Genomic DNA, 23,489 nt, shown 5'->3' with positions numbered 1-23,489 from the left:
GCTTTTAATATACATATAAAGCTTTTTGAATTGGGTATTATTGTATCTATGCGTGAAAATATTAGGAAGCTGTGAAGTAACTAAAGGTCACCTTTACTGAACATCCTCCAAAAAGAATTGAATATTGTTGCAGGAAAAAATTTTGCACTATATTTGTAGAAGGTGAACATGTTACCCAGAATACTATGTATGCAAAAGAAGCAAAGTTGGGCTTTACTGTATGTCCTGATCAAAGACTCTAGTATTCTTTTGGTCTAATCTTGAGCTGCTTTTGTTGTTGTTGTTTTAATGGCTTACCTACTCTAATAAGAGGATGTTCCACTAGAACAAGATGTCAGTGTGTCTTGTGAACCCAAAAGCTCATTCTTTTATCTTCAACAGCATGGAGACACCTTTTCATTTATTTTTTTGAGATGTACAAGTCAGGAAAATACATGGCTAATGTTTCTGTTTGTTTTGTTTTGTTTTTTTTTATCAGTGATCTTAACTTTGGGGTTGAGTTGCCTTCCTCCWCATGACAGCTCATTCAGTTATGTAGTCTCTAGGTCATTGTCAGCAAGGGTGACTTTTTCTAAGCAATGTGAAAGGTAGTAATTCCTTCTCATAGGTTTGACTTTGAAAGTCATGGGAAATGGAGGCAGAATTTGCTGAATCTGTTTCTCAAAAGTTGTTATTCATTGTTGTTGTTCTTCAGATCCATTATTATTGGATAATAAGTGGTCAAAGCATTCGACAAAATAGGTTTTGTTAGCAGTGCTGAAGAAATTGTGTTGTCCTGGAAATAGTCTGGATGAATGAAAACAAAGAAAATGGCAGATTTTATAGGCATTGTTTTTGTTTTACACAGTTTTGGGAATACACAAAGTGGAACGGGATCGCCATGTTTCGAAACAGTCTCAAGATGCTTCTTACAGGAGGGAAGTCAAACCGCAAAAACAGGTCCAGTGGTAAGTAAATGCCAATACCTTATGCATACGTTTTATTTACAATTTTTAAAAGTATGCCTTTTATGTCTGCTGTTTTGGTCTTACTGAGTCTTTTTTCTTTTTAATTAGTACATATACTCAGCTGATGATCCTGTAGACTCAAAACATCATCATATGGCATTGTAATATTGCATTGTGATTTAATATTAAAAAAAAMCCACCCTACATATAGACCGCAGAATTTAGTTTTACTAGGGAGATAAGATGCAGAGAAAAACGAATAATAGCTGTATGCAATCCTGCAGTAAATTAACATCAAGGTTCATGTTTCAATCATGGAAATCAAGAAGCTTAAAAATTAAGTTTTCTTCAAAAATGAATGTGATACCATGTGCCAGTGAATCTTCCACAATACAGACAAAATCTGTGATAACATTAGCAATTATTTTTTTWAAAAAAGTATAATATAATCCCATAAAAGGTGGTAGTGTTGTATAGGTGAAATCTGGACTAATAACTAGCCTTGGGTAATCACCACTTTAAGTWAAACAATAGCAAATATATTTTGTTTATAAAATTCTGAAGTTTTCAAATAGTTAGACAATATAATGGAGTCGTAATAGCAAAAAGATTGAGGCTACTGCAAAATTTTTAGTTTCGCATTTGTGTTAAACTTTACTTCTATGATAAGTTTAGTGACGTTACAGTAATGAAGTTTGAGATGCTACGGTGATACTTATTGGCCTTACTCATATAGAGAATATTGTATAGTATACAGTATTTTATAGAGCACAGTCAAAACATTTTAATTTCCATTTTCAAAACATTCTGGGAGTATTACATAATGCAACTTCATTCAACACTCTCAAAAATCTTGAAAATAACTTTGTATTTTTCTATTTCTGTCAGTGGACATATCTAACTTCCAAAATCTCAGTGCAGTTTGGGAAATCATTTTGCCTAATCGTTGCTGGGGTTGATGCTTAAGCTTTGCTTTAGAATGAAGATTTGAAATTGTAGGAGTGTTAGTCAAAAGTTCTTTTAGACATGGAGGCAGAACTCGTGAGGACCATAGTGGTATTGTCATCAGCATGTATAAGATAACATGGATGGACACGGATTGCAGGATAGTACCCCAGAAATTTCTATTCCCATGCTTTTTAAGGTTCTGAGTGAATAGTGTGCGTTCTTCATTTCACAACCCTTTTGTTCCTTTTAATATCATTCATTGGATGGTGTCGTAAAAATATTAGTATTGCATGTTTTTATACTTTACAGTGCTGTTTGTATATTTATCTCTGAATATCTTCAGGAAATTGGGTGACTTGATATCTGGAGATTCACAGTCATTAAATGTAAAAGAAAAACACACACTCCCCAGGACAGTAACGATATGGGTTGGTTAGAATGAGGTATCCTTGAGGCAGGCAGTATCTAATATTGATGCATATCTTTGTTCCACTGAGAGAAATGTAACTAAGTTAATTGGAAAAAAAACTACCTAGAAAAGGCCTGGATTTACAGCCTGCCCTTTTCTGGGGGGGGAGAAGGGGAAAGCGGAAGGAGGGTTGGAAAGAGATGGGATTGAAGGAAAAAAAAAAAAAAATCCCCAAATTCAGTCAGTACTTCTGACTCCTTCTTCCACCATCTGAAGTTAGCGTTGGTTCATCTATCTAAGCCTGTCTGATGCAAGAAGGCTAGATGAGATTCTAGTTGTGAAGCAAAACGTTGCAAGAATGTTGTTAAGCTTTAAAAATACTTCCAGCTTTCATAGTTATGTCCAAAAATGGAGTGCTGGCAGTGTAAGAGCTTTTAAGTCAATCTCTTATTTTTTCTTTTTGAAGCCATCTGGCAGCGCATTTTGGATATATTGGGACCTATTGTTTATTTGTGCTCGTGTGTGTATGTAAAAAGTGCATGTGTACATTCATGGGAAACCACAAGTGACTGTGCAAAGATACAAGGGTGATAAATGCAATGGAAAAAAACAGGGCTATTTCCCTTTGGTTGAAACAAATGAATATGCATTTCCTTTAATATCTTATTACCCCAAGTTTTATTTGGGGAAGGGGAATTGTGTTTTTAAGCAGTAACGCTTCACTGTGTTCTTACGGTGCCTGATAGCAGGGCTAACTTTGCCATTTCAGTTTTTAGACGTGAATAATCTGTTTAGAATCTGGTTTCTGGTGAGTCCCTGGTTGTGTCGGTTGATTCTCAAGGCATTTTATCATGAGAAGTTGAAGTAGTGCTGCCTCACTGCATTAACTGTAGTAATCAGTATGTATCTTTGACTGTGGAGAAACATCGATTTCACAACAGGTCCCTCGGTACCTGGGGCCTGAGCTGCTGGTTGTCATTCATTGGTTTCGTGACACTGTGGATTTTCTTTTTTTATCGACTGCTTCAGGCTTTTGTTGCAAGCGTGGCTCTTCTGAGGAAGGTACCTGCRTGAAGAGAGACGTGTAGGTTTTGGAAAGACCCGCTAGCAAACACCTCTGTCCTCTTGCGACTTCCTATCACATTCAGAGAGTATCRTATTTATAACTTAAAGCCAAGGAAAGTACAGATCCTGTCCTGATGGCACAACCTTTGAAAAACAGTAGACSATTTTTAATCGTGGCAAAGTCATATCTTTGTCACATGTTCTGTTATCTGTCCCTACTATTCCTTTCTGTTCATCTCTCTTCATTTCAGTTCTGAAATATCAAGATGTGATATGGCTATACACTTCTGTGTGTAATATATACTGCCATATGCTTCTGTCTGATATCTTTAACTCTAGTAAAAATCTTAGTTATGCAATGAAGCTTTTTGTTGCCCTGCATAAATAATCCTAATAATAGTAATCAACAGCTTCTTAAGTTTAAAGCTTATATAAATCATTGCAATTGCTCCTTTTTCTTCTATCATTACTGCTCTATTGTAAGACGACTAGAACATCTTCACCAACTGAGGTGGACATGTTGAAATGATACAGGTATGATCTTAACAGCCGTTCCTAGAGTTTGGGTATTTCTGTCTATTCTGTACTATTACCTCTCAATTCTAAAAATAAAATCAGTTGGTATCCCTTTAACTTCCTCATAAATCTAGAGCCAGAAAATTGTACGCTTGTTTGAGAGGGCATTTCACAGAATTGTGGAATGTGAATTTAGGTTTTTCTTGCAATACTTAGCTTTGGTAGTTAATTTCCCTTTTCTATTATAATACGTCCCAAAATTTGAGAATATTTGGAGGATACTATTTGAAAGACAAAATTAAGGTATTTGAGAATATTGAGTATTCCCAAAAGCTCTTTTTARTTATTCCAGTTTCATTCCTTGGACTTGTGATAATTTAATAGAGGAAACATCAGGAATATTTAAGTGAGCAAATGTAACTGGCTCACTTTTTAGGACTTTAACCTGGCAGTGAGGATCATTGGCAGCGAAAGAACAGTCCTTTTGCACTGGTCTAAACACCCCTGCTTGATATTTTTCATCTTATTCGTTGACTTTGCTTATTCTAAACTTCCACCCTCTCTTTCTCTTCATCCTCCCTTGCAAGTCCCAAGAAAGGGATGTGAGGAGTCCTGCCACCCCTGCCCTGGGGAAGCAGCTAGGGCTGATTTATTCTGTTCTTTACAACCTTTTCATATGGTAAGTGCATACTTTAAATTAGTCACCTATATCAGTTTGCCTTTCCAGGCCTGCAGTGTTATGACTCTGTGTATGGTATTTTAGGTGGAAAGCTAGGAGTTCTGGATTTTTTTTTTCCCCCCGGCGAAGTGCTTTAAATTAGGTGTCTAATCTACATTTATCATACTATCATTAACATGCTGAATTAAACTGCAAAATAGAAGTTAGACGCTGGGAATGGAGCTTGCCTGATCATTTTGGGGATCCGATTTTCCCGGTGGCCTCAGAAGCTGTGTGATCAGCGTAACTGCGCCGGAGGGGAAGAGTGGTCTGGAGGGCAGGGAAAGGGGAGGACGAACGGGCTGCCGGGGACAGTGTCTCCTGAGCAAGGTCTGGTGGCAGAGAAACTGTAACGTGGGGCTACACCCATATCTGTGAGTTTGGAGCAAGCTCAAAGCCATAACTTCTGTGTTAGGAAAGTAATCTATTGGGGGTTTCAGGTCTACTCTTGATTCGCTTTCCATATAATGATCCTAAATTACATAGGTAGGCGGCAGCCCACTCTGGTGTCTCCGGTGTGGGGGGTTTTTTGTTGTTGATTTTGATAAAATTGCAATGCCTCTCTCTTAGGTTTCCTACACTCCAGTCATTTTGCATTTCAGTTCGGGAGTAAATCTTGGAAGCAGGGTTAAAGGTATTGTGGCTTTTTTTCTTGTGGAATCTAAGTGAACGCGCTGGTCTTTGAAATTACTCTTCTCTGCAGTTTCCTTCGTTTGCAGCAGTGTAGTTAGCAAACRAGGTCAATAAAGTCAAGCTAACAATCTCTGTATGCTGTGATGTGGTTTTGATAATTCTTCCTGATTAAAAATACACTAGCAGTGGTAACATTAAAACGCCTTCTTACTATTCCTCTTTCAGAAAGTGCTGAGCAATTTCTCTGAAGAGCTGTGGTTAAAATTTATTTTGACTCAGCTGCTTTTTTTTGTTACTCTTTATGGTATTGTGGTTCCTGGATGCATAAATTAAAATATTTATGAAAGAAGAATACCAATTACATGCATATGAATGTACAGTTACATGCAGTAATGCCCATTAAAATAAATGAATTTGTACTGCAGCATCGGATAGCGTAATCTTCCGTGGTTAATTTTTTCTGTGTGTGTTTTCAAAACAGTACTGATAGGATTTCATGACAGAGTACCGCATGCGGTACAGCTCTGTGCCTGTGCGTTTGTGCACATAGTCAATCTCTTGTCTTAACAAAAATTCTCTTGCAATAAAACGGGGCACTGAAGATATTTTATGGTGATGCCTTGAGGATGCATTATGAACACAACAGTATTTTGATTTGAATAGATTTTCTTCTGCCATAAACTGATCTTCCACAAAGCTACCAGGCACCAGTGTTCTCAAAGCTGGAATTTGATCAGAGTATTGTTAAATATTACTTTTATATTCTAAATTAATTTTTGAAGATACACGGGCATGTAAGATTTCTGACTTGTACGTTTGTATCCAGGGCCAAATTTACATATTTAGAATATGATTGTTTTTAAAGAATAAAGTGTGAAAGAACGGTGCTCTGTTCCATCCTCTTATTCCTTCTAAGTGAAGCTTCTGCAGGGTTATACTCCAGTATTTTATTAGTGAAATAGGCCTATGTGATAGATCCAGTCTTTCCACCAGTTTTGATTATCCTCATTTCTTTTCCAAGAAGATGGACTATTTCCTTCTTATGTTATTGCATTAAATTACTGCTACTATAAGAGTTAGATTTCCCATTAGAACCTTGTAAAATTCAGCTGTAAACAGGTTTGTTTTATTTGTTTTCATGTTTTTATCCTCTTTGTGAGGTGGCAGTCCAAGAATTTGTGCCTTTTATTTCTGATGGCGGCTGTGATAGATCCTTAAAGTACTCGTCTTTTTTGCAAGTTAAATTCACCAGAGGTATGTAATCCTTCATAAAGTTGCCCCACAGCTCTGCTTTTTCTTCCGAGTTAGTTAGGAGTTATATCTTGTCCTTAATCGATGTAAGGCACACAATTGTTTTCCATGAGCTTTCTAGCTAGGAACCAGTCTATTTTTCCTAATATTTTTCCTAATATTTTTTTTTTAAGCTTTTTAAAACCTGTTYTGCTTTCTTCATTCACAGGAGAGCCAATTACTTCTAACTGTATTTATAAGGCTTTTTGGAACCTGCCAGTTTATATTTTAATTCCGGGACTAAAAGAGCCCCTGTCAAATGCTCTTTTCTTTTGATTTGTGTCTTTCTAAGATGAAAGGCTTTTCTATGAAGTTCTCATCACTGCTTTGCCAGAACCCCATGCGGTTTCTTATCTGTCTGATCTCTTTCTCTTTTGGACATCCAAGCATGGCTTTTATCCATAAAGAACTTCAGAGGGTGACAAATACTGTTTGGATTTTGTTTCTGAATGAAATTGCTGAGTGATCAGATCCAGGTGATGAGTCCCATAGACATTAAGACAAGTTAATTTACCAAGGTATTAAAAGTGAGGTACTAGAAGACATATCAGACTTGCAGTATATACTGTGGTAGTGAATAGTGAGTGCATCCACATGTTCAAGGTACTCCATCCAAATATAATTCGGACCATTKTATTCTAACAAGGTGGGTAGTTTTTCATAAATTTTTAAACAAGTCTCGCATATGTTGACCAATCCATTGCCACTCACTTGAGGGAAATCTTGAATCTACTGAGAATGAACTGAACTTTCCTGGAAGCTCATAGTACAGCCAGTGTTTTAATTTATGTAATTTAAGGTATTTCTTCCTAATAAGGAATGTGTGTCAGGAAGGGGTGTGTGTGTGTATACATATATCCTCCTTCATAAGGAACATATACGTGGTCAGAATGTATGTCTTTTTCACGCATCAGTCTCTTCTCAGATGAATAAAAGACATTTGGCAAATGAAGTTGCTGCTTCTTTCCTGCACAGCTATCCTAGGGAGAATTTTAGCAACTGGAGCCCATATTCTTCTTAGATATATTTCTTTACTTCTGGTCCACAGATACTTTTTTTTTTTTACAGCAATACAAATATTAGTCAAACTTGCTTTATTGCTCATAAATCCATCTTTCTTTTGAGAGGTCTCTCCAACCCTTTACTGTGTTTATAATTTTCTTCTTAACTGACTCAACCCTGTCACTAGAGTTTATCAAGCTGTATCTTTTTATGCTTTTGGGGGAGGGCAAGGGGGGATGAGCCAGCTCTGTCAGTCTCTAAGCCTTGCCAATATTTTCCCAAACCTGAACATCGCCAGCTGTAACAACAAGTGTATTGCCGAAGACGGCCTTCATCCTGTTATGAGTAACGGGCGGTGAATATTTTCACCCACCTCTTGTGTTTCTGCAGCTCCAAAAGTGAGTTCATTAACAGCAGCACCATTCAGTCAGTCTTAGTCCCCCATCCCCTTCGTGGCTTTTCCCACCTTCTTGAGATTTGGCTTGTTGCTTTATTCTTCACCATTTTTGCTTTCCTCGAATACAGACGTAAATGCTAGTCTTTTTCCAGAGGAGGATGTTTATTCCTTGCTCCCATGATTGTCGTCTCATGGTGCTGCACTGTGTTCTTAAACCATTTGTGTAAGTAAAGTTTCCTGGAGCCGTGTTTCAAGCCTTCCTCTGTGACCCAGCTCTTCTCTGTTAAGTTCTCCTGTTGGGTTACATTTATAACCCCCCTTTTTTCTTTGCCCTTGGTTTTCAGCCATAGAAGCTGCCTTTTCTTTCCCCCGTTTTTCTCAATATATGAGTCCCTCGGATTACTACATTYTACTGCTTTATCTCTGTTCTCTGAAATGTTTCTGCTTTTTTAATTCTGCCAGATCTTCTTGAATACTCATAATCTTGTGGTTTTCCTTCTCAATCTTCCTTATTTTTTGGCTGTTTTTTGGGGGGGAGGCTATGGGGACAATGGGAAGAGTGAAGTGTTTAGTAACGTTGGATTTTTATGCTAGAGTAGTATCTCCCTATCTTTTTTGAAATGCTGTGTTTTGGGCTCTTTTTATGAGGTTTAAATTTTGGAGGATTTTGCTTCCTTTTTTTTCTTCTTTATGATGTACTTCTCTCTTTGATATGTAAAGATGTGTTTAAAAGGCTGGCCCTTTCAATAGGGTATATTTGGTGTTTTGATACTGGCACAGTCTGTTCTTAGTTCCTGCCTTCTCATTAAAGGTGCCTGCAACAGAGCTTAATGTTCATTTTGTTTCCTCCCTGAAATAAAAATCAATATAAAAATGGAAGGAAAAAAGTCTTCAGCCTCTGCCCCATTTGTTCAATGGGGTAAAGTTGTAGTGCATATACGTATTTGGTGGGAGGGAGGGAAAAAGCTTGATACATTTCATCTATGCTGATTGCTGTATTTATTTCACATAGTTTTTAAAAAAAGAGAGGAAGGCACGCTCTAAGTATCTGACAGGACCGTGTCTGTTATAGCTGCTGGGAGCAAATTCTTTTTCTTTTGTTGTTTTCCCCATTTTTGATATGCATCACTGTTATCTACAAGTCCTCCGTTTTTCAGTCATCCACATTTTGTTTTTCAGATATATTCCTATTTGCTGGTTTTCATCCAAGATTTATCTCTAGGTCAGTGAGCCCATTCTCAAGTTCTTCTATATCAGCTCCAATCTTGCTCAAATCTTTCCCTTCATTAGCGATTCTACAGCTCTGATTGCTAACATTAATTCACCGACGTCCCATCTAATAGCAGGGGCTGGTTTGGCTTCGTGCTCTGCTTTCAATGCCGTTTCCWTTATGGCAACCGTCTTTCAATCCGCAATCCTTGCGTGGTGTTCTCGGCTCTTCGCCTCCGGTGAGTTCCTTCTAGGGAAAAGAAAAAGGCTTTTGAAGCTGCTCCCCTATGTGGGGCATCCATCCTGCAAACAAAGCAATCGATTTTTGCAGTTAAAGGGGTGAGGGAGTGGAAATGTTTGCACGTTGTGCTGTTTCCCCTTCAGAGCTCAGCCCTTAGGCGGTCGTCTGCTCCACTAATATTATACGACCATCCRGCTTTCCTCACTGACTGCTTCTCAACTTATTTGAAAGCCTTCCATGTGCACGCTTGGTGTGGGGCTGTCAGAAACTACAGTAACAATTACCTGGCTTTGACTGTATATAATACTTTCCATTGAGTGTTGTACTGGCAGAAAGCAGTATTTAACTGGAGCACGTGGAGTTCACTGGGCTTGTGTGTAAACTTTGGTTTCTTGTAGTAATAAGCAGGAAGAGAAAAGGAGGGGTGCTAATGACACATGTCCAGGTCTCTGAGTATGGCTGTGTAAGCTAGTGGTGGTGCTTACTTGGGAAGGAAGGAAGGCAGGAAGCTTGGGTGAAAAGAGGGAAGCATGATGTTAGGAGTATCTTTTTCACATTATGTAGTGTTTGTTTCTGCTGCATTTAGCAACAGTTTTGAAGGAACTGCACAGCGAATGTTGTAAGAACTTTTAGAAAGAATTTTAAAATTTCCTTGAAGAACCTTTTTGGAGAACAAGGTACTTCCAAAAACCAAACTGTTCGGTTGTGTAATTGAGCTGCTTTAATCCCTGTTGACTAACAGCTGAATTCTGCTTAAAGTACACAGCTGTGTTTTTTACCGTATTGGTAATTGCTAATAAGAAACCTGTAAAGAACTTTGAAACTGGAGATGCGCATTTGCATTTTACTGTACTGATTACAGACCCAAAGGAACAACCTCTTCCTGCAAAGAATATCAGCGTCAATAAGCTGTTGTATGAAAGAGGTAATAAAGCTGTTAGGAATTGGAGCTCCCCTCTCGTTCTCCAGATGACTTTGAGAGCTCGCTTCTGGTCTTACAGCATCTTCAACGGAGAATGTAAGAGGTTGGAAAACAGATGCCAAGAAGCATAAGGAGGTTCTCAGTGACGGGGAAAAGGCAAGCCTTATGCTGTATAAGGGAAATGAGGAGAGCCTGGGGAAATACAGGATGRGCATCTTCGCCTCAGTCCCCGGAAAAATTGTGGAGCAAGTTCTCCTGAAAAGCATTTCCAGGCATGAAAGACAAAAAGGTCATTGGGAAAAGCCAGCACAGCTTTATCAAGCACAAACTGTGCTTGACCAGCCTGATTGCCTTCTGAGATGAAATGACTCGCTCTGCAGATGAGCAGAGAGCAGTGGATGCAGTTTACCTTGACTTCAGCAAGGCTTTTGGCACAGTCTGCCGTAGCGTCCTTACGGCCAAGTGGAGGGGRTATGGGCTGGATGGGAGGACTGCAAAGTGAGGGAAAAGCTGGCTGGACTGTCAGGCTCGCGGGGGAAAAATCAAGGGTTCAAAGTCTAACCACTGATCAGTTACGAGCAGCGTTCCTCAAGGGTCAACGCTGGGATCAGCACAGTTTAACATCTTGAGCAACGACCTGGGCAACAGGATGGGGTGCAGCCTCATCAAGTGTGTGGATGACGCTGTATTGGAGGCAGCAGCTGATATCCTGGAGGGCAGGACTGCTGTTCAGAGGGACCTCAACAACCTGGAGGAACTTTACGGTTTTCAGCAAGGACAAATGCTAAGTCATGCTCAGGGGAGAGACTAAGGAGAGGCCAAGGGATGGGCTGGATAGCAAGCGGCTCTGCAGAAAGGAGCCTGTGGGACAAGTTGAACATGATTCAGCACTGCATCCTTGGGGCACTGAAGACTAACCAGATATAGGGCCGCCTTAGCAAGAGTGTAGCCAGCAGATCGAGGGGAGTGATTATTCTCCTCTTCTTGGTACTTTTGAGGCCACATCTGGRATACCGCATCCAGCTGTGGCCCATCTGTAGAAGAGAATTAATGACAATCTGGCGAGGGTCCAGAGGAGGTCACTAACATGGTTAGTTTGCAAGTACCATGGTTATTCTGGGGTGGGTTTCTTTGTTTCTTTGATTGGAATAACTTCACAGAAAATGCCTAACTGTTTCTTGAACTGAAGTGATATATAGTGAGCAGGAATCATTCCGTACTCTTTTTGGCTAGGTGTTCCCAAAGAAGCGTGGTGTCAGGTTCCCGTCCATTTCCGAACAGGTATTTAGTTACATGCACAGAAGTAGAAGCGTATCAGTAGGAGAAGACTGAGATAAAGCAATGCCTGAGCGTAAGAAATAGCAAAGAACGGTCAGTGATCTCACACACTGTCTTTTAAATATTTTGAGTGCCAAATATCGCTAGAAATACTTACTGTAATTTGTGTACCTTGGATTTCCATTTGTAAAATGGAGATAATATCTCTTCCCTCGCTCTTCTGAATGAACAATCCGTTTTTGTAAAACATTTGGATAAGATGATAAATCCTGAAGAAGAGCTCACAGTGCTTAATAACTGTTTCAGAACTGCCTCGCTGCATACAGTCTGCTGGGTGAGTCAACACGCTGAACTTGAAAAGGAAATACTGAAGAGGTGCTGAGTAAATCAGAAGCATTGGTTCTGGTATTAAATCTACCAGAATTTTTTGGGCTGGGGAAGGAGATATGCTAGTATATCATTACATTCAGATTGTTGTGACACAGTTGTGTAAGGGGGACAGCATAAAAATGTGTTTATACTGTGTAATTTTGGGGCAGATCGGGGGGTTTCCTGCTGCTATTTGCATAGCTAGTCGGTATGTAATCACCATTTACAACTGTTTTACCCTGGGTGAACCAGCAGAGGGAGTAGAAGTTTTCTGACAAGTCAGGTAGCAAAGGCTGTGCAAAAATAAATGATGCTGATGTGCAAAGGAGGTAAAACTCCATTTTCCATGTCAAATGACATGGTCCTCCTAAACTGATAGTGTTCTGATATACAATTCCAAAGTAATAGGTATTCTTGCTTCAAAAGAAAATACCACAATCAGAGGGATTTGTCCAGGATATCTAAGGAAACTTAATAATTGGCCTATCTGTAATAGTTTAAAAATTCCGAATAAGTCAATTAAGAACAAAGGTTTAATAGCTGTGAATTCAATTATTTCATCTGTAAAATCAGTAAGAAAACACTGTAATGGCTAATGCCTGATCTTTGGCTTTCTATATTAGAATAAGCCCAGCTCCAGTTCTTACTGGGGAAGACAAACTTTGGTTCCTTAACTCAAAAGCATAATTTAAAAAAAAAATTAAAAATATAATCTGTAAAAAAATATATATATATAAAATAATAATAAAAATAAATAAAAGGGGGGGTTCAGTTTGTGTACAAGCTAAGAGTAAATGTGTTTTCACAATTCTGGAAATTGTGATTAAGTATATGTTTCTGAATAAACAAATATGATTATGTTAAAATCCACATGCAAGTTTAGCATTTCTGTCATTTTAACTTTGACTATATAATGCCTATTTTCTTGTAGCCAGATCTTGATGGGGAGCAAAAATAAGCAAAAATCTTCATGTGCAGGAAAAATAATTAGAAATATAATAGGGAAAAGTTCAAGCTAAATCTCAGGCTTTGTGTTTATGTTCTTTTCGAATGTTGAAACCACGGTTTCTGTTTGCGGCGACCTTCTGCCTGCAAGGAGTTCAGATTAATAGATGTCAGTCACAGAAAGCAGTAGGTAATTTCCTTTATTAATTGGCTTGTGAACTTTCATGTCACGTGGCTTGGCACAAATTCAGTTAGATTTTCCAAGCAATAAATGAATAGATGAAATGGAGAAATCTGTATAACGTGCGAGTGCGCAGTCCTGCTGCGGSAGCCTCTGAGTCACGGGGGCAGGTGAGCTGCATTCGTCTCTTTGGCATGAATTCAGCTCTTCGGGAAGTGTGCTTTCAAGGCGGCTTTTCACAATTTTTGGTACTAATTTTAGCTTTTCAAAAATCTACGTTGTCAAGAGATTGATTTAAAAAAAAAAAAAAAAGGCTTCGGTGTCTTTTCTCAGGGGAACCTGTAGGAATAGGTTCAGTGACACCAGAAAGCAATATTTTAGTGACAATATGTAATATTTTATGTAGAGTAGATAATACGAGGAATATAAAGTAGAAACTTTGAATGGCAAAACATGTGACGCATGCTATAATGTAGAAAAGTCATGTGACTTAAAGATTTCTGTTATAAAATGCCTGCAAATTATGCCATTTTTGTTTTGGTTTTGATTTGAGTGTGTTTATGCCTAATGATGTCTTTGTTGAACTGTGTGAGCTTTGAGGCTATCGCCACCAAAAAGCATCTCCTTTCCTTCTTTTGAACAGCTAGATTTATTGGGAAATGTGCTACCAAAGAGCTTTCAGGCTCAGGTATTGAGTACCACAGGTTGCTGGGGTTTTTTTTTTTCCAATCATATTTGTTGGGGAAAGGTGGGGAGAAAAATGTTCTTCCTCTTCTTGGTAGCCTTTAAATATTATCGAATAGTGTGGAAGGAGAAAATACTGCTGTGTGGGATCCAGCAAGTATTGCAAAGACAGTCTTTATTCCCAGTTCTATTGTTAAACCTCAGAATGCAAAATAAACCTCTCATCTCATAATTTCATTTGTGTTTAAGCTCCTAAATTTGATGATAAAAGTCAAGATGAGACTGCAACTGGATGCCGAAAGATATTATTAGGTTGTTACTTTATTAAATTTCMCTTTCAATGTAAGTTAGTTTTCGACTTTCCAGTTACAAAATATGCTGCAAAAAATATAGAAGAAGATGGATGAACTGTGATGACAGCCAGAAGAGTTGTCGTTATTACTCTGAAAGAATTATTAGAATACTTTTTATATGTCAGAGGGAGCTCTGAATGGAGAGATTAATGTGCTCTTTGGCTGCGAGGCAGACTGAAGTTGTGTCCCAAGGTGGACTTCTAGCTTGAGAGGACACGAAATGCTCCTCTGCCCTGACCTTAAAGAGTCACTATTGGGATATCAGTTCTAAGCAGCTTTATAAATGATACATCAGACGATTGTGAGGAAATTCTGGGACTTCAGGACTGCTTATTTTTTGAATTTAATTTCAATAATTATGATTAAGAAACAGTCTCCAGTTTCATAACCTGTCATAAGGGAAGAATCAAATGGACCTATTGATGCTGTGCTCCAAGTGATACCCAGTGATACCCGTTATTTGGATATCAGATACTTCTATAGCTGCTGGGAATATTGCCTAATACAGCCTTGTAAGAGTACTTCCTGAGCAAAATGAGACGTAGCCTGCTCCATGAATTATTTCCTGGATAAACATCATTTTGCTAGATGCTGCAAGWGGTACGCTCACTGCAGTAACTTCTCACTCAATGCTAGGATAATGCTGCTTAGGTCTGGCTAGGCTGTGCTGTTGCAGAGATGACCGAGCCGCTTCACTTGAATCGCTGCTGTTTTTCTGTGTGTACCCAGTCGTTTGATCCTTGGTGTGCTTTAAGTCTTCGGAGTATGACCAGAGTCCAAACTTTGCTCCTTCTTCAGGTCTGTGGGTATGTTCTGAAGACGGAGGTTTTCTTTAGTGCTGTCTCCAGAAAGCTGAGCCCTGAGGCCTGGGATGTCTGTCATTCAGTTCTGTTTTCATCCCACTCCTCGTATTATTAATCTTCAGTAGTCTAAACATACCTTTACCTAAATTTCCACCAAATATGTGGGATTTTTAAATGTCACAATTTATGCAGTACCTAAAGATAAATTTTATTTATATTCAATATGACGTGTCCAATGGAAGTGTTGATATAGGCTCTCACAGTTGTTTATTTAACACTGACAGATGTTAAAATTCTATCTCTCCATCCCAGAATTGTGTTCCAGGTATGATTCATATTTTTGTTTTTGAGATTTTTTGTGTACTAAATATTGTCCAGCTTATATAAAACCTTCTGAGCTATAGTAAATTATTCTATTGCATGTATACAAATATGATCAAATAGGATTCAGTAAAGGTTAAAAATTAGCTCCTTTCTCATGCATCTTTCCAGGACTTTCAGGCAGCTTTGCAGGGGGTCGTTGCAGCTCCCAGGTCAGTCAGCACTATTTATGTAAGATTTCTCATTTTTGCAAAGCCATTTGCTTAACTTCATTCATACAAGCATCTATTTGACGCATGAAGTAGCTGCATTTAAAGTGTTAGTGGATCAGTGGCTATAAAGTCATAATTATGTTTTTTTTTATATTGTGGTTGCACTTTTACTATTCTTCCTTTTCTTTCTTTTCCTTAGGAAAGCATAAGTGCCTAGTAGTTACAAACATTTCTGATAGAAAAAATTGTCTTTTAGAAGAGGTTTGATCTTAAAATTTCAACTCTTTAGAATTTTCTCCTCTTAATATTAAGACTACTTCCGTTGCATACATACAAACTTCTACTTTCTCAACATGTATATGAGGACTTCTTTTTTTTAACATGGGAGATGTTCTTAGATAGCTCATGGATAATATTTGCTAATGCTTCCATTTTGAAATGGCATAGTTTAGGAAATTGCTGCAAGGTCTTACTGATGCAGTAAGATTTATTTTTCTTTTTATATCATCATTCTCCTTTTGAGGATGTGATCAATATAGAAACCTGCCCATACTAGAATTCTAGGTGTCATGTAACTGTGTTTTTCTTTTTTCTGGCATTAGTGTATAAAAACACCCAAATGCACATCATTTTACAAGCAGCTTCAACAAGATGCCCAATTTTTAGCAGCAACTGTTTTGTGTCATTCAAGCAGGTTTGAAAATGAGCATTTTCTATTGTGTGAATTATGATAAAATGATGCATGAGACCATTTGTTATGCGTAGGAATAGCTACCAACCACTGACTTTCCTCTGAGACTTCAGTTACTAATTGCTGATGGACAAAAGATAATCAGGTGAAGCGGATCTTTGGTCTGATGTATGATGGCATGTCTACAGCCCTATACCTTAGAGCATCTTATGTATCCTTCTTAGCAGAAGTAAAGATGAGAGATGATCTCATTCTAATAGGTTGATCTAAAAAGAGGCATTTACTTCATTTAGATTAGAATTTTATTTTGTTATAATAAATAACTAACAATTATAACAGGAATTTAATATTATAATGAGTACGCTGCTTTTAACTTGTATTACAATACTTTCTTTCACTGATTTTAATATGGCATTTTGATTAATATGGCATTTAAAAAATGATTTTATTCCTCCGTTGTTCTTGTCTGCTTTAAGTGACTGAGTCATCCACTTACTTGAAGCAGGGGGGAGAAAGTATTCCTTGAAGTTGTTCACAGTGAAATTTCTCATTCTGATCACTGGGTTGCCAACATTGTTCTTTTAAAAGGAATAAAAAGCTGCGGAAAGTATTCTTTGTGTTGTTTCTGCATTTTTTTTAATGTAAAAATTCAAGCTCAAGAATACCTTTATATTTTTTTAATGAGTATGTTACATGCACAAAACTTGTTTGAAAGTTAACAATGATACTGTGTTATCAAATCAATCTAGAAAGCCTTTAATAGATGAAAGCTTTAAAATGTTAGAAAAAGTTGACTTCTAAGTGTGTAAACGTTACGTCTGTCTTCTAGCACAATAGCTGATATAAGCCACAGTAAAACTATTTAACTATTTCTGAAAATTTTTTTTAATTGCAGCTCAAGTAGCTAGCAAAAATGGTGGGTTTTCTGTTGGCCTGCAACTGCACTGGGGAGGAGCGATGCATGCGGGGTTTGACCCGTAGCCAGGAAACATTGCTCTAAAAGCTGACCTGCAAGGGTAAGAGTGCGCTCACCATCTATAAGCTGAATATCCAGCTCTTCTCTGTCTTGCCCTTACTGATGACTGAACAAAGCAAGACCTTCTTGCTCTTCCCGTTCGCCAAAGACACTTCTTCGCTCTTATTAAATGAAGACATAGTGCTCAGCTGGTTGRTTTTTGTAGGGACTAACAGAGTTTACCTCTTTCCTTGATGCAGTCTGGAAAGCAGATCATCACTTTAAAATAAACACAAAGCTGCAAAAGGGAAACTTTAATTTCTTTCCTGGAGCAGCTCAGGAGGGAGCGTTCTGTCTGTCCCTATGCGTTCAGCATCGCGCTGGGGAAAAGCTGAATCGGGTTAACTGTAGTAGTTGCACCTGAAAGCACTTCAACAAAATTAGGGCACAGTAAGACAAAAATCACATGAAACAGGCTGTTTTCTGAGTACATAATGACAGTGAAACAGGCCTTTCCATAATGATTTGCTTATTAATTGAAGTCAGTATTCGTAATTTTCTTTCTTTTTCCTAAGAAAAGTATTTCCAACACTGGGTGTCACAGCACTTTCAAAGTTACCAGTGTTGCAGTTACGGGGAAGTGTAATGTACTGACTCGGAGGTTTTTGATCCTTGTGGAATCAATGGACAGGGAACATAAGTAAAATTAATAGCAAGCACTTAGAAAAAATATTTTATAAGTCCACGTTTTACCAAAACTGGGATGGTGGTTTTGTTCGCAGTGTGACAAGCTTCAATTGAAAGATTGATTTTCAGGTCTTACTACTAAACTAATTGGGCCACTTTTTTAATTGTGAAAAATAAATTCTGTGTGGGCCAGTTTTTTTAATGATATTTATAACTTTACTTTGGTCAGGTTTTTCAGAAATCCCTAAGTATTGAATGAAGAGGAGTAGGCAGACTTCTTGGATGCTTTTGAAAGTCCCATTACGTGCTTAGCTTCATTTTTAAATGCCTAGATTAGATTGATTTGAAATCCGGTCTTCTACCTAGCTCCTTTTAAATTCAGTGGGATAACAAAAGAAGAAAAGTATATTCTAGAAACTTAAAGAAGTTTCTTCTGATTTCCACATATCTCCTTAATACATTCATATTGTAATATATTCATATTTATTATACAGTTGTTTCTCAGTTGTTTTGTCAGCGGGTAAGTGTTTTGCATACAGATTCTCAAGCCTCATCGTTCACAAGAGGTTAATGTTAACTTTTTTCTTTTTACTTTCAAAGACAAAGTCTGTTAGCATTTTGTAACTATACTTGGCAACTGTAATGATTTATCACGGGGTGCTTTTTCCAAATGTGTCTCTATTGGACACTGCGCATGAAAGAAATCCAAGCTGCTGGCCTTCCCCCAGCTGCTACAGCAGAGGGAAGGAATAACGTAATCGCTCGGGCCAGAGCGCCTTATTAATCCCAAGCGAAAGGAAGAGCTCTGGAGAGCCCTGAAGCCAGGGAGAAGGAGACGAGGAGATTCACTGGGCAGTGCGCAAGGTATCCTTGTGGCTTGGGCTGCCGTCGGCACGGTTGCCTTTGCTTCACCACATGCTGGGGATAAAACACTGCTGCCGGTGGAGAGGGAGGTTTGGCCGTTCGGGTTAGCCAGTAGGGCAAGAACGAGCACTGGGAAAGAGCTCCTGCCTTTTCCTTCCCTGACTGCAAAAGCCCCTTTTGGTGAATGGATAAACTTCCTTGCGTAGATACTCTGTACCGTCAAAGATGTCAGCAAATCTCAGCTGCGGATTTGATCAAGGATTTAAGCATTTCTTTACCAAGAGTGGTTTCTTTTGTCCTTTTGTTTTACTTCCCCTATATCTGCAGGTAAGTTTAGGAATGACTTCTGAAGTCTGTTTGCTGGATCCTAGTGATAAGTGTTGGTGAGGGAAGAATGGTTCCCTTTTATTTCCGAACGGGAGGTGTCTGGCAAAATCTGAATCTTTAAATTTACAGAAAGCCAGTTTGTAAGCAATGCAATGTAAAAAGAATTGTAATTAACATCATTGTGGACCTGTACTAACTCACTCTTCATTTTATGTGTGTATGAATTTTTCCTGTTAGGTATGAACAACAAAAAAAAAATTGATAATTATCAAGCAACCAGTACATTCTTGACATGAAAGTTACTTTTTACAGTGCTGCCTTCCTTTTTTCTCCGTATGATCCAACTACTTTGCATCCCTTGCTCATACAGTATTTAGCATATTTGTGAAGTTGCAACCAACTCAGGAGTAAAGTAGCATTGCAGAATTCTCCAAAGTCTTTACATTTTTAATGCATTTTAATGAAATATCAGTCCAGTATTCTGAGCTAAAGTAAAACCCTCTTTAAATTTCCAATGCTCTCATTTTCCAGTGTTAGTCAGTAATATTTCAGTATGTTACACATTGTTTGTGCTTATCATGTGTTCTATTTGTAGGATAAATGTTCGGTCACGTGGGAAGTTGTTCAGGCTGGAACTGTTTTTCTCATCAGTGAGTGCTTTGTGCTGTGGGGCTTGGTTTTGGTTGGGCAGTAATGTAAAATATGTGTAAAAGAAGGGTAACAAACAGGTAAATCCCTGCAAAAATGATCCATTTCCATGACACAGGTGACGTAAATTCCGCCAAACATCCTTTCTGAAAATAAACTCAAAACTGCATCTCCTAATTTAGCCTTTATAGTCTAGAAAATGTTGTGATTCTCAAAGATACCAGTTTACAGCTGTAAAGCAGGGATGAATTCCGAAGCCAAGAAACTTTTGCCAAGAATGGTTTGCTGCCAGCTTGTTCTCATTCAAAGACCCCTTTTATTTCCTGACATGTAATATTGATATTAAAACTTCAGCAGCTGCTTATGTGGATAAGTGATACTGGGAATGCTCATAAAATGCCTAAGGTGACTTTTACTGTAATTTAATAGCATATAAATAAAGTGAAGACTAAATAATGTGACACGACTGCTTTCTTCATACCAGACCCCCAGATTTCCGTAACCCTCGAGCAAATCTGTAGGCCCCAGCTTTGGGACTTGTGCTCAAATTAACTGCAAAGCTGATGGAAAGAGAAGGTAGATTACTACCATAAAAGTGAGATTTGAAAAAGTTCCTGTACTGCCACGGTGTAAAGTACTTAATAGTTAAATATATGAGGAGACAGATCGCTGTGATTATTTTTAGTAGTAATTAAATCTCTGTATATCTGCTTGATCTGTAAAAATCTCAATTCAGTTGTCTAGTTTCCCATTTAATTTTGAAAATCAATGCTTCAAGTTGGAAGTGACGTGTGAAGGCTGAAATTTTTAAAGGGTGATGTTAAGATGAAGCTTGCTTTCTGAATTGAATGTCTGTGCCTGAGCGACAGCAGTGGCTTGGTGAGCTTTTGTGGTGGCCCTGCCATTTCCAAACAAGGAGCTCTGCTGAAGGCTTGCAGAGAAGTCTCCGACGCTCCCGCTAGTGCAGCGAGCAGTGATCCAGCCGTCTTGCAGATGGCAGGAGGGGACGGGATCTTTAAAGCACGTATTGAACGGGATTTGTAGATGTGAAAAGAACATGAAAGAATCCCTGATATGGCTATAAATGAGATGTGGTCACCTTTCTATTATTTACAGTGATCTATAAAAAGTAAAACCATGGATAATAAAAAGGTACTTAGGTTTAGGCTCCAAGAATGTATTTAAAACCTTTTCCTGTATAGAGAAATGTGCTCAGCAGTTCTCAGTTTTGCTTGTGTAGAGTGTAGGGGCACTTTTAAATAACGGTAAGAGTGGACCCTTGTCATAAACTTTGGAGTTTTGYGCAGTGGTCAAGGTGTTTTGTGGGCGAGCCAACTGCTTAATCCACAAAATGAAGAATCCGTTCAAGTGATAACCAAAACTTGGTTGTATCTTGTTAACTTATAGTACAGCAATTCCATAGATATAATTTATTTCAAACGGGGTAAATCGTAAGAGAATATATTCAACAGGAATTTTCATCTCCGCTTCGGCGAAGAGAACTGGAACAGCTTTGTGCTGGCAAAGCAGTGAGTCTTCCCTCGTACGAGCTGTTAACTTAGACCAATTATCACCTTGAGTTGGTACACAGGGAAGCAGAAATCTAGAAATTATCTTTCAGTCAGAAACGGGTATGGGTAATTTGCTGTTTCATTCTCTTTACTGCTACCTATAACCTTCCTTTAGTCTGAAACCAAAGAGGCAATGCACAATACATGCTGAGTTAAAAGGAAATCAAAGCTTAAAGAAGGATACTCCGGTGGGTAGTAATAAATGACCTGTGAGAGYGTGAGTGGTGGGTGAAGGTAACATCTAAGCAGGGAAGGCTGGAGGAGGTGGTGCTCTAATGAAAAAGGCAATTTCTTTTATCGTTGATGGGGAGACTCRCGTATAATAGTGGACAAAGGAATACCAAATAGAACTTGCTTGAATAATATATGCCAAGAATATGTTGACATAAGTGACCCTACATCTAATGGGCAAAGCTAATTAGCAGATATGCCTGAAATGAGTGCTCTGCACCTTCTCACCGGCTGCTGTAGCAGGCGCGTAAGGCATTCGGTTCAGCGGGAGGCCAGCTCCTGCGTGTCCGCGTCGCAAGCGTAGCCTCTAAAACGCTCCGGACGCGTCTATGGGCCAGCTCCAGAGAGGCCGGAGACCCTTCCTCAGCGAAACGCGTCACTGCTATCAAAGCTAACGGCTGTGACCGAGCACCTAGTGTTTGCGTGCTTTTTCCAAACCCTCGGTAACTAGGATGAATGACTTGGGGGTGCGGGAAAGGGGCGAGACGACTTCCAAACGTCACAGGCGTCACTTAAGTTTGCTGGAAACACATCTGTGAAGCCTCACTTTAGCATCTGCTATTTTGCTCCAAAATATGGAGGCCAGAGAGTCTGAGTTTATATAAGTTTATCCTATTTAACACGTTGATACAACTCCTAAAAATTCAGCTGCTTATCACTTGCTGATGTTTTTCATTGTGTTTTGATGAGAATGTACTTGTATTGCAAAGAAGTTATTTGATAACATAATTACGTATGCTTATTGCACTTAAGTCCCTGAAAACAGGACTGTCCAACAGGTTTTATAAATTGGAAACATTTTTATTTGGAAAATTGTAACTATGGGCTAAACTGCCCACTGTTTAGAAAGCTCGGAGGGGGTCTGCAAGGAGAAAGCCCCCAGCGACAACGTCGGGACGCTCGTTTGCGTGAACCGCTGGGCATGTTGGTGTTACCTCTCGCTTTTCCCTAACGCGATGTCAAAAGTCGTTCAGCTTCGTGTGCCTCAGTTTCCTCWTCGGTGTCTGTATTTTACCTGCATGGCGAAGGTGCTTTTAAGTTCATGAGTGCGAAATATAACTTCCAGGTATTACTAATAATACASTTTCTGACTACAGGTGTTCATCTTGTCATGCCATCGTCTTCCCACGTGAAAAAAAAAAAGAAAAAATTGCAAAGGGTAGAGTTCGTCTTGCTYCTATACTGTTTGAAGTATATCTTAACCTCTAGACAAAATAGTTATAGCGGCTTGTTACCAATGGAGAGAAATTAGGGTGCCATTTTTCTTGCATGAAAATAGGTGAGATGACCCGTAGCCTAGCTTAGAGGTGCCTGCTGCTTTCTGGTGACGATGAGGGGGGGAGATGATGAAGGCACAGCTCTCTGCGCTGCCGGTGCCTCCGCTTTCTTAGGATTTATTCTATCCAAATTTCTCAAAAAGTGTGTGTACCTGCCCAGCTGCACGTGCAGGAAGAAAAAACCTCTGTGTTTGTCTCCAAAGTTCACGTAAGTAATGCTGACAGCGTATCTCGTAGGAGCAGGACGGAAGCTAATAAATTCATCACGACGAGCGTTTTTTCGTACCGTATTTCCGTACAAGCTGCCAGCACAGTAGGGCCCTAATTTCAATTCAGGCTTCCAAGCACTGCAGCAATAAAAGCAAACACAGACTCGCGCAGGGAGAAGTTTCTTTTCGAACGCTGCGGTTTGCACTTTGTGAACCTCGTGGCCCYGACCACGTCGTCTCAAGCATCTTAAGCGATAAGCAATGGGGTTACTTTCTCTAGGATCTCTGGCAATTAGACAAATTACCTTTTCACGTTTGGAGGTGAACGCGTGAAGTACATGTACTAGCGYGCACRGCTCCAGCAGGTGTCAGATTTTTCWTCTTTTTTGATCATTCAGCTGCAGTGAGTTACAAGCTAAGTGATCGCTCAGCTAAGTGGGTTATATTAATGTTATTCCAGCCTCTTCTTCTAATGGCTTCAAAATTCTGTGTAATTAATCTCGCCGTTAACAACTTTGTTGAAATGTCTCCACAATGCAACCGAATGCCATTCTGCGTTACTAATGGGACGAAGTTATTGTTATAA

General features: G+C 38.9%; 1 protein-coding gene across 1 annotated transcript in view; it reads left to right on the top strand.

The window, feature by feature from the left end:
• Window positions 1-880: 880 nt before the first annotated feature.
• The window catches only part of TANC2 (tetratricopeptide repeat, ankyrin repeat and coiled-coil containing 2), a 204,442-nt gene continuing 181,833 nt past the window's right edge, over window positions 881-23,489 (top strand). Inside the window, exon 1 of the mRNA XM_026059243.1 lies at window positions 881-947. Within this exon, the coding sequence (XP_025915028.1) occupies window positions 881-947 (67 nt within the window). The remainder of the gene's footprint in view (window positions 948-23,489) is intronic.

This window comes from Apteryx rowi, unplaced genomic scaffold (genome assembly GCF_003343035.1).
Source record: "Apteryx rowi isolate R43461 unplaced genomic scaffold, aptRow1 scaffold_154, whole genome shotgun sequence".
Taxonomy (NCBI): Eukaryota; Metazoa; Chordata; class Aves; order Apterygiformes; family Apterygidae; genus Apteryx; species Apteryx rowi.
This window is presented reverse-complemented; position numbering and strand designations above follow the sequence as displayed.